This window comes from Cucumis sativus, chromosome 5 (genome assembly GCF_000004075.3).
Source record: "Cucumis sativus cultivar 9930 chromosome 5, Cucumber_9930_V3, whole genome shotgun sequence".
In the NCBI taxonomy this organism is placed as follows: domain Eukaryota; kingdom Viridiplantae; phylum Streptophyta; class Magnoliopsida; order Cucurbitales; family Cucurbitaceae; genus Cucumis; species Cucumis sativus.
Window position 1 is genome coordinate 6,340,148 of NC_026659.2, and position 12,193 is coordinate 6,352,340.

A 12,193-nucleotide genomic window follows, 5' to 3' on the forward strand; every position below is an offset into this window, starting at 1 on the left:
TTAAATTTTAAGTTAATGTCATAATCTCAATTTTATTTGACTAGTAACACATAGTGATAGATCGCCAACATAACCAATCTCTATAGTTATTGTTGTACTTAACATACAATTAATTGTAAAATAAAATATGTATTGGACTATTAACACATAAATTAAGTATGATAAATCTATTTGTGAGATTGTTTTGTTTCACTAATTATTTTTTTAGTATGTTTGAAGGATAAATTTTTATTTTAGAATCTTGTGAGATTTTGTACAAATTTTGTTTTTTTAACCAAGGTCTAAAACAATGATGTTGATGGATATATCAAACTCTTAATTTTACAAAAAAAAAATTATTTCAATGGATATTTCTAGAAAAGTTATAAAAAGATTTTAAATTAATTTTTAAAAAATATTTTATTACTTTTAAGTGAGTAAACATATGTATTATTTATATTATATTTACATTAGTGTTATTTTGATGTTTATATTTTTATGGTTCGTGGATATTTTAAGATGTAATGAAAATATTGATTCACATCTTCTATCGATATCTCAAACCTATGGTTGACATATCGATGAAAATTTAAAACAATGATTTTAACTTAAAATTTTAGTTTTTACTGTAGATGCTAAAAAATTTGGTGTCAAAATTGAATTAATAAAAGTATTTTCTAATTCTTTAGGTTCAAGAGTATTTGTACAACTTTTCAATCGTTTATAGGTATTTTAAAAGAAAAGGAAAACTTGAACCGTTTTCCTTATAAAATTAATGTTAAAAGTATTTTTTAACTCTTTTCAAAAGTTGAAAGATATTTTTGAAATTTTGGAAAGTAAAGGTGGAAGAGAAAACTGAATAAAATGATTGCTTTGTTAGAAAATCATGAGAGGAAAGAGAGTGGGAAAATCGATGAAGGAAAAACGTGGGTGAGACAATTAAAATCGATTGAAGCTTCTTCGAAGATACGTACAAACTTTCTTTCTTAATTACATGTTTCGCTTCCTCAAATCAAGCATAAGCATCCAATCAATAAAGAATCAAATGATCAAATTTTAGAGATCGAATTACATTGTATCAAATCAACAAAAATACAACATCAACTCAAGTTCAACTCCACGAATCAAATTTCTCCGAAAAATGTCCTTCAATCTAAGTTTCTAGTGCCTTAATATACATATAATTAATAATACTTATAATTAAAAGCAGATTAGCTATGGAATAGAAAAAAACCAAATCATATTGAACATTAATGTTTTATAATCTAAAAAATTTGAGGTCTTCTTCTTCTTTTTTATATTTGTATCTGTATTTGTTTTCTTTCCTACAGCTATTAAAAAATAAAGTAATAATAAAAAAAAGACTCTTATATTCTCAACAACCATTTAAGGTCAAATGTTCTTCTTTTTATATTTGTATTTGGATTTTTTGTTTTTCCTTAGTTTTTCCACTTGCTTGCTACACTAGCCATAGGAATTAATAAATAAATAATAATAAAAAAAAAAAGCAAAAGCTCGTAAAAGTTGTCACAATGCTTTTAGGTTTAAAACAACTCAAATATTGTCTATCTCGATCAAATTTGCATTGAAAGACGATCAAAATGCAAACAACTTTTATGATTGTGCTTGGAAAACGAAGTAAAAGTTGATCGAAAAGGAAAACATAAAAACAGATAAGAAAAGAACGGAGAAGTATTTTTCTTCATACTCTTAACATAAAAAAATGAATATGTAACTATTCAACTTCAACCGTCAAATTCAATTAAAGAAAAAATCAATTGGATTTGAATCAACGAAAAATGCGGATAATAAAAAAATATTTGATTAAAAAATAAAATAAAAATATAGTATTATTTTATTTCTCATCCCGTCCCGCTTAACTGACCAAATGGATGGTGGTGCACAAATGTGAAAAAGACATCGAGTCCACATTAGTCTATCTTCTCATCCCTATAAATCTTTTTAAATCGGATAAAAGACATCTTTTTAAATTTTAATATTTAATAGTTCATTCTATTTTAATAATAAAAGCTTAAAAAAACTATTTAAAATAGGAAAACGGTTAAAATTATCGACAAATATAATAAAATTTCATAATCAATCAATAATAGATATTTATAGTCACGGATAATTAATGTCTATCAATGTCAATGAGTATATTATTGTCTATTAATGTTTATCATCAATAAATTCTAAAACTTTCTATTTTTTTTTTTCTGTTAATTTTTCTAAATGATGGTGTACCAATATTCAACTATTTTTTTTCAAGATCTTTTTTTATATTTGTTAAATTTAGTTATAGCCAAATCTAAACATCGTGTGTCAATATTCTAACGATTTTTGTTTCACATCGTGTACCAAGATCTTTTATATTTTTTACACGATCTTCTTGAAATATAATCTTGAACCAAATAACAGTTTAAAAAAAATATATATAATACAAGATTTATGATTGATTGAAAACAAATATCATGATTTTAAAAAAAAATGAAGAAGAAGAAGAGAAGAAATCGATGGAAATGAAAAAAAATTTGCAAAAGAATAAGAGAAAAAATAAGATGAAAAGGAATGACAAATTGGAATATTTATAAAAAATAGTTGATTTCATGAACTTTTTTATTTTGTTATACGATCCGCAAATATTTTTGTATTTTGTTATATTTATGAAAATTAGCCAAATCTTTTCGGTAACTTTACAATTTTTTTAATAATTTGCATGTCTTGTATTACTATTATTTTGAGCTTCTCTTTGGTCGGGTTTTAAAGACTAAACCATTCAGGCTCGACCAAGTTTAAATTTTTTTCATTTTTCATTTAAATTAAAAAAAAATTAATCTATTTCAATTTTATTTTTATGTACGTAAAATTTAAATTCTTATTTTTTAAAATTTAATACTGATTTATTTTTCTCCATGTAACGAAAAAATCTACTATTGATCAAGAAGTTACACTCAATTAAATTATGTCACGTCATCACAACAAACATTGTGATAATTATAAATTGATTGGGTTTGGGTAATTAAATTTTATCATACTCAACCCAATTCAGGCCTTAGATATGAAAATTGAACCAAAAAGGATAATGATCCAAACCCAAGTCAAACAAGTTAATGGATCCAAGCCCAACCCCAAGTTCAAAAGACAAATGTGGGCTCAAGCCCAAGCTCGCCAAACAAATGGGCCCAAGCCTAAATCCAACAAGCAAATTGGCCAAAGTTCACCTAAAAAGTCATGGAATTTCTCTATAAATAGAGACTTTCTCATTCATTTTGAGGATCTTGGGTTGAAAGAAGAATTGAGGCTCTCAAGAATTGAATACTCAAACTTCTAAAAGCACTCAAGACGTTGAAATCATCATCTTCTAAAAGATTAAAGACTTGAAAGATTATATTTTCCTTGGATTTCAGAATATCATCATGCATTAATTAATTATTTGACATTCTAACATCTTGCCTTAATTACCCTGGTCTGCGTTAATTAATTATTTTGCATCATGCAGGTTCGGTTTGTAGCCACCTATTTTTATCCTACATATATATCTTTTTTTTAAATATTAATATTAGTAATAATTGCTACATTATTTATTTATTTACTTTAAAAAAGTAAAAAAAATTAATAATAACATAATATCTTATAATATTTCATTTTTATCATTTTAGGAAACAAAAATAAATCAATTTGTTTTTTAAAAATCTTTTAATATTATATTTGCTATTTTAGGAAAAAAGAAATGAATTTGTTTTAAATAAAATCTTCTAATATCAATTTTGACTTACTTAAATCATTTTAGGAAAAAAGAAAATCAATTTTAAATAAAAGTATCTTAATATTCATTTGATATATTAATTTATTTTTCACAAAATCTCAAAATATCTCATTTAATTTATTTTAGGAAAATGAAAAATTGTTTTATTAATATAATATCAATTTTTGATTTTATTCTTATTATTTTTTCCTAATTTGTGATATACTCGGAGTCTATAAATAGGGACCTTGTTATTTGAAAAAAAGGAGGAGAGGAGTTTCTTAAACAAAGAATTCTTTAAACAAAAAATTCTTTGGAGGAGAATTTCTTACAAAAAAATTGGAGAAAGTTTGTTAGAGAAATCTTTTTAAAAAGAGTGCTTAAGAAAGTTTTTAGAGTGAATTAAACCAAAATGTGCAAAAAAAAATCAAGTAATTTCTACAAAATGTGCGTTTCTATTATTCTCATCATTACCTTATTGTCTCTATATTTTTTTAAAATTTTATCTTAAGCAAATTAAACCTTATTGTTAACTAAACTTAGTTGGAGGTTGCATTTGGTAGGGATTTAATCTCAATGATCCGCACCTCATACAACAAGTAATTTCTTTGTGATTCGAATTCTTATTTTTCTTTTTTCTTTTCTTTCCTTATTTCTTCATTCCTTTTTCATTATTGATTTATTTATTTCATTTATTTCATTTCTTCTTTATTTTTATTTATTTATTTATTCATTTTCGTTATATGGCGCTTCTATTTTCTTTTCATTTATTTTAAATTGTTTTTATTGTATGCATAATAATTATTGTTATGTAGTTTTAAACTTATGAATATTTTTTTACATTTCGCAATGTTACCATGTTAGTTTATATCAATTATTTTTTCTTCTTCTTATATCGTATTTATCTTTACATTTTATCATTCTAAAAAAAAAATCTGACGATGGAATTAGAAATATCTGGGAGTCCGTTATTTCTAAATTCTTAAAGTGAGAAAATCGGTTCTTTGGGAATCCAAGATTCGATTCCCAATAATTTTTTAAAAAAAATAAAATTTTATCTTACTTGCTTAATCCGTCGTGTGATATATTTGATTCCATTGTGCATTATTTCCTATTAAACTAATTTTGAAATCTTTCTTAAATTTCCTTTTTTAACCGTTTAAAAAATTTTACTTTAAAACTATTCCTTTTAATTTTTTTAAAAAATGTTTAAAATATAAATCTATATTTCATATGTTTTCCTTAATCAACTTTTTTAATAACTCACTTCTATTTCGCTCAAAATATTCTTATGATGGAATCTAGGAAATTTGTAAGTTCGATTTCCTAGAATTCTTAAGGTGAGGGATCATATCTTTGGAAATCCGAGATTTGATCTAAAAAAAAAGGAATTTAATCAATCTTTTAAAAAAAAAATTTATTCAAATACTAGCCTATGATAGATTTTGAGAAATGGTAATAATTTCTCATTTTCTTAAGGTGAGAAACTTTCCTTCAATATATAGTCTAATTAATAGAATATAATTCCACTTATTTTATGAGACCATTGTTTCAAATATTGGAGTAACGAGGGATGAAATAAAACATTAGTTTTAAAATAAATTTAAAAATATTTTCAATTCAAGATTTTAAATTTGGCCACCGTTTTTCTAAATTGGTGTTATGGGGTGCTAATACCTTCCCCACACATAAATGATTTTCGAACTCAATTCTATTTTTCGCAGACCATTTTTTTAAAATTGTTTATTTTATTTCGGTGTCCAATCACACCGTAAAAAAGATGGGTGGCGACTCCTATTTTATTTTAAAACTAGCTCTTTTGAGGACGTCGGCCGCTCCGCATCGTCTCGGACACGTGGCGATAGAGTTAATTTATTATTTTGCATCATGCATGTTGCATTAATTAATTATTTTGCATTCTCGCATCTTACATATTTTTGCATCCCACTTTATTATACCTTTATTTATTTGTTTGTTTATATTATTTCCCTTTTTATTTTATCTCTCTATATTATTTTATCTCAAACTTTTTGTATCACTAATCATGTGTTATTTTATCTCAATCTCTTCGTATCATTTTATAATTTTATCTCAATCTCTCTGTATCATTTTATTATTCTATCTTAATCTCTCTGTATTATTTTATATCATTGTATATTTTATCTCATCATATTAGCTTATTTATTTCATAAGTATTTCTCAAATTTCACAATGTTTTGTCATTATTATTATTTATTTTTCCATTTAAACATAAAAATCTAAATCAGAGAAAAAAAAATTGTTTTTTATGGATTTTATAATGTAAATTCTTTGAATAAATGAAATTTCTCCATTTGAAATTTAAATAATAAATTATCTTTAAAATTATAAATCATTTCATACTTTTAAATTGGATTGAATAGTGTTTTCTATTAATTTATTAATTCTTAGATACATGAAATTTCTCATTAGACACTTATGATGGAGATTAAAATATCAAAGTTTGGTATTTTAATATTTTTGAGATGAATATGAAAATTGAAACAAAAATAAACTTCATTTTTCTAATGACTCTTATGCCACCCATAAATATCAATTTACGCTTAGATTTTATTTTCTTTGATGTGAATTAAGAACTATGGGGCATTTAAAAATAACAAAATAAAAAACTTTGTTTGGTGAACAATTTTTAATTTAGTTTACAAGATAAAATTGGGTAACCATTTTATGGATGTTGTAAGGTACTAACATCTTCCCTACACACAACTGACTCTCAAAACTTAAATCTCATGAATTTACGTAGACCATATATATATTTTTTTTTATTTGGTGACCAATCACACCTTAATATGGTTTATGGCAACTTCAAACCTATTTATTTATTAAAATTAAATAATCGAGGACGTCAGCCGCTCCGCATCACGATCACATCGCGACAAGGTGACTCAATGCTAGTAATACATCAAGTCAAGGAAGAATGGGAAACAAGAGATGCTAAATTGGTGTTTTACAGTCAATATGTTGCAAAATTGTCTTTGTTGGAGAAATTGAGAGTCCTGACAGTGATGTTTTGAGATGGAACCTCATATTATCAAATTTAACAATCTTAAAATTTTGAGAAATTTTTATTTGACCATGTTCACAAAGAATACAATCGAATGACAGATGCATTAGCCACCCTGGTAGTGATGTTTGAACTTAATCTTGAGTGTGAACCTTATCAAATCCAAATTACAAAGCGAGATGCACCGGTATATTGCATGAATATTGAAAATGATAATAAGCCATGGTATTTTGACATCAAGCAGTATATAAAGTATAGAGAATATCCATATGAAACTTCAAAGAATCACAAGCACACAATAAGAAGGTTGGTCATGAACTTTTTCTTAAGTGATGAAGTTCTTTATAAAAGAAACCATGATATGGAGCTCCTTCAATGTGTTGACTTGGAAGAAGCAAATCAAATTATAACAAAAGTTCATGAAGGAATATGTGGAACACATGTTAATGAACATATGGTGGCTAGACAAATACTTAGATCTGGTTATTATTGAACAATGATTGAATCATACTGCATAAAATATGCAAGGGAACATAAAAAGTGTCAAATTTATATGGATAGGATCCACATAGTAGCATCTCCATTGCATGTCTTGTCAGCACCCCGACCATTTTGTTTGTGGGGAATGTGGATGTTTCAGACCAATTGATCCTAAAGTCTCAAATGGTCATCGTTTTATTTTTGCGGCCATTGGTCACTTCACTAAATGGATAGAGGCAACATCTTATTTCAACATTACAAAAGGAGTGGTGCTCATCAAGTTTGTCAAGAAAGAGTTGATTTGTCGTTATGGTCTCTCAGATGGTATTATTATGGATCATGCCAAGAACCTTAATAACAAAATGATGGATGCTATTCAAGATCAATCACATAAATTCGACTCCATACCACCTTAATATGAGTGGGGTAGTTGAGGCAGCCAACAAAAATATTAATAGAATCATTGAGAAGATGACAACAACATACAAAGATTGTCATGAAATTTTACCGTTTGTGCTCCATGGCTATCGCATCTCAGTTCGTACTTCAACAAAGGCAACATCATTCTCTTTGGTTTATGGTATGAAAGTTATCCTACCTTTAGAAGTTGAGATACCTTCATTGAGAGTTCTCATGGAAGCTAAGTTAGATGAAGTTGAATGGATACGAGGTCATTATGAGTAGTTGAATTTCGTTGCAGAAAAAAAATTGGTAGCATTAAGTCATGGACAACTTTACCAAAGAAGACTAATGCGAGCATACAAGAAGAAAGTGCACCCTCGAAGATTTCGAGAAGGAGATTTGGTGTTAAAAATGATACTTCCATTTCAAACGGATCATCGAGGAAAATGGACTCCTAATTATGAAGGTCCATTCGTAGTGAAAAATGTTTTTTCAGGAGGAGTTGTGCTTTTAACTAATATTGATGGCGTTGAGTTAAAAAAATTTTGTGAATTCAGATTATGTTCGAAGATATTATGTATGAAGAATTTTCTTAGAAAGTTCTGTAGTGTTGAAAGAGGTCAGAGATATTTCTAGAAAACTTACATTTAGTTCTTAGAATGTTATTTCCATATATGTAAACTTTCCCTTACCTCCTCTTTTTGTACTCCTATTTGAAGAATCATTGTTACCTTTTCATTTCTTATTATATAAACATTTGTTTATTTGTCAATCCTTTCTTTCATCTTTTTAAAATGTCATCAAATTATAGTAAACATTCATTATCTATCAGTATATTATTCTATTTACTATTAATTAACAGAGATTCAATACAACTTATTGTATTTGCAAACCAAGGAAAATGTATGATTTTCTCTTGTTAAGACTTAAGGAAATATAGGTGTTTACAAGTCTAGAAAAATTTCTCTATGATTGTGAGTTGTTGCAATTGAAAGTCTACATCCTAAAAAATTCATGTTTTGTGAAGTCCAAAACTAAAACAACATTAGGTCTTTACAACATAGTGTAGTCTTTCACAGTTTGGATTCATTTGTTTAATACGAAGAGTGGCGAGTTTGGTAGCTTAAAATGTTCTTGTGATACATGTGTTTATTCTACCCTATGACCATGCTGATCAATTGTTAATGGGATTAGTAAAATGGAGTAGTGAGTTATTTATTTTTTTGGGAAGCACAATATTTTCAAATTAAATTTCAACTGAGTTTAAAAGAAGGATGAGTCCATTTTATCAAACCTAGTCCTAAAGGTAAGGTTGATGTTTTTTCAATTTGGTTAAATCGAGCCTAGAACTGAAGTTGAGGTCTAAGCTTGTATAACATGTCCTTTATTTATCAAACCTAACCTTAGAGCTAAGGTTGATGTTTTTGTTCAAATTTGGTTAAATCGAGCCCATATTTGAAGTTGAGGTCGTAGCCTATATATAAGGTCCTTTCCTTTTATCTCTCTAAATCTCTACTAATTCACTAAGTATTTGAACAATAAATCTACATAAGACAATCTTAACATTTTCAATGCAATAAAAGTTGTCAAAAGATTTTAAAATATTAAAACATATATTTAAGGAAACTAATTGAATTAAAAGTTTTTATTGAGTAATTAAGAAGTGGGATTTTCAAAAATAGCAAATTTTACAAAATATCTACAACCTATAACAAAAATTTTCAATTCTATTAGTGATAGTCACTGATATGCTACAATAATAGAAGTCCATAAGTAACAATCATTGATAGAATCTAAAATTTTGTTATTGTAAATATTTTAATTTATTTTGCTATTTTTAAAAATGTCTCAATTAAGAACTACATTCGACTTTTTCAATGACGACTAAACGTAAAAGATATTGAGTAAAATAATAGGTGATATATTTTTATTTCAAAATTTACATGTTGTAACACATAATTATGAAGCAGAATTAGAAAATGATAAAGTTCAAAGTGCCAATAGAAACTAAATTACGAAGTTTATTAGAGGATGCATGACCTAGACGAAGATGCCGCTGACATAAAGTGTATCAGTGACTGGTGTAGAGATATGTGGAAACACAGGAGAGTGTTGGAAAGATGTGAGCTCAAATAATCATCCCACCTTCCATCCTGTACCAATCACTTGCCCCGTCTGAGAATTATAAACTTGACACCCATGAGAAGAAAATATAATGGTTTAGTTCGAGATCACATAATTGGCCAACAGAAGCTAGGTTGAATGTGAGATTTGAAATATGATAGGTGTTTGACATATTTATGGTGGGTGTATTAAAAGTGCCAATGTGAGAGATTGACATGTGATTATCATCTCTAGAGTGAATTAGAGGAAGAGATTGAATGAGAATAGGTGAGGATAAGAATAAAATGTCAGAAGTCATAGAATCACAACAAGTCGAATCAAGGAGCCAAGAAGTACCTGGAGTGACAGCAAGAGCAGTAGAGTTGGAAGAGATCACATGTTTCAGTAAGTCATGAAGATTATTTAGCTGAAAGTTCTGAAGTGCAGTGATATCAAATGAGGTGGCAGCAACAACAATAGGTTGATAACTAGTTTTTGAAGAAGACTTGGGTTTATGTGAGTGACCATGAGGGCAGGGTGAACGAGTGGGATAGTTGTCCAAGATGTGACCTCGCTTGTGAAAATACTCACACTCAATAGTAGGGCAATTAGCAAGCTTATGACCATGAAGCTTACAATTATTTGCAGAAAGTGGACTCATTAGCAAGTCGTGGATGTGTGGTTGCAAGAGCGACATCAGAAGGCAGAGGTGAGACAATGCCAAGTCATTTTTCTTCAAATAAAATTTCTTGGATGGCAGCGTCGAGAGATGGCAAAGGGTTGCGATGTAATAGTGCAGCACAAACTGATGCGATGTAATAGTGCAGCACAAACTGATTCATACTCTGGGCGAAAACCCATAAGGACTTTGATGAGGCAAAAATGATCAGGACTAATTTTTGGCTGATCTAACGAAGTCCAAATTGATTGAAGAGTGGCAAGATACTCATTCACAGATTGTCCTCCCTTCTGGTTTAGACTAACAAGACGAAAATTTAATTGATAATAATGAGCAAACCCAATAGACTGAAACCGTGTGGACAGAAAATCCCAAAGTTCTTTTGTCGTATTAAATGCATCGAATTGAGTATGAATTGCTGGAATTGAAATGTTACTCAACCAAGTGATGATTTGATGATTTTTGCTATCCTAGTCCTCAAGTTTTTCAATGTACTTGTCGTCTTCTTCGGTGGTCTCTTGAACGGTGGCATCAAATGAGTCAGTATCGTCTTTCTCAATGGTATCCTTAATGTTTTTCACTAGAGAAGTAGGTTTGACCGATTTGGTGACATTGCTAGTAACGATACTCCATAACTTTTTATCGATCAAGAAACTCATCATTTGATGAGCCCAGGTAATGTAATTCGTCCCATCAAGGATGGTACTATGGGACGAGCAATATCATTTTTCTCCATATGAAAAGTTTAGTGAGAAACACAACCAACAAATAACTCCCCAATCAAAAGAATGGCAAAAAGACAACAACACAATGCCAAATAAAAGAGCGGACGGACATGCACAAAGATAAGAGACAAATCTGGATAGAAACTCAACAGGAAGAACAAAGACAAATCTAGACAGAAAACCCAGCGGACGAGTTTGGAGATGATCGAAGATGAGATCTAAGATTGAATGAAGAACTTGAACAGAGACTGATACACAAATTGAACCCTTGAACAGATGAACGATCTGAAGATGGATGCTCGAACAAACGGAGATGCACAAACTGGTTCAAGTCTGAGCAGAGATGAACAACCAAATCAACTCAGATTTGATGCGCGAATGGAACGAAGCCTTGAACGAACTTATCTGCAAAAGAAACAGAGATAGATCAGGCGCGAATCGAAGAAAGGTTTCATGGCAACGAAGGGATTGGTCTAGACGGAGACGAACTGATGCGCGAAGGTATCGATTTAGACGAAGATGAACGGATAAAGAAAGATCTCGTCTTCGCCGACGAGATTCATGGTAGGGAGGAGCAGCGACGACGACTACATAGGATCTAGGTTAGAAGGCTCTGATACCATGTAGTTTATTATTGAATAATAGTTTATTTGTTTGATAATTTCCAATAATACAAATGTAATTATACACAAAACAATGCAACATAAGGAAAGAATAAATACAATAATATTATCCAAAAACATAGCCAAATTATCCTAATTACGATGATAGTTTTTATTTTAAATCTAGAATTATTAGTTTCTTTTTTTAAAAATTAATATTATTTTTTTTTGTTTTTAAATCAATGTTATAACTTCTTTATATTAATACGAATTTTTTTTCCATTTTATTTCTTCATTGTAATTGATTGTTTATATTAATATGAAAATTTTGTAATCCATTTTTAGTTTTCAATTATTTATTTGGGTAAAAATTTAATTTTGTAGTCGATCCGATTTATATTAATGTGAGATGAAAAATTACGGTTGTAATTCATC

General features: G+C 28.5%; 1 protein-coding gene across 1 annotated transcript; it reads right to left on the reverse strand.

Annotated features, from left to right (window-relative positions):
* Positions 1–9,554: 9,554 nt before the first annotated feature.
* On the reverse strand, positions 9,555–11,863 carry LOC116404145. The gene is made up of 2 exons (XM_031886420.1): positions 10,110–11,863; positions 9,555–9,838 (listed from the first exon to the last, which is right to left on the reverse strand). The coding sequence occupies exons 1-2, from the start codon at positions 10,447–10,449 to the stop codon at positions 9,786–9,788; spliced, it is 393 nt and encodes a 130-aa protein (XP_031742280.1). The 5' UTR covers positions 10,450–11,863; the 3' UTR covers positions 9,555–9,785.
* Between the last annotated feature and the right edge of the window lie 330 nt (positions 11,864–12,193).

Coding starts and splice junctions, on each gene's coding strand:
- LOC116404145 (XM_031886420.1), bottom strand. CDS start 10,449: ATGTCGCTCTTGCAACCACACATCCACGACTTGCTAATGAGTCCACTT. Junction 9,839..10,109: donor TGCTCTTGCTGTCACTCCAG/GTACTTCTTGGC, acceptor ATGGGTGTCAAG/TTTATAATTCTCAGACGGGG.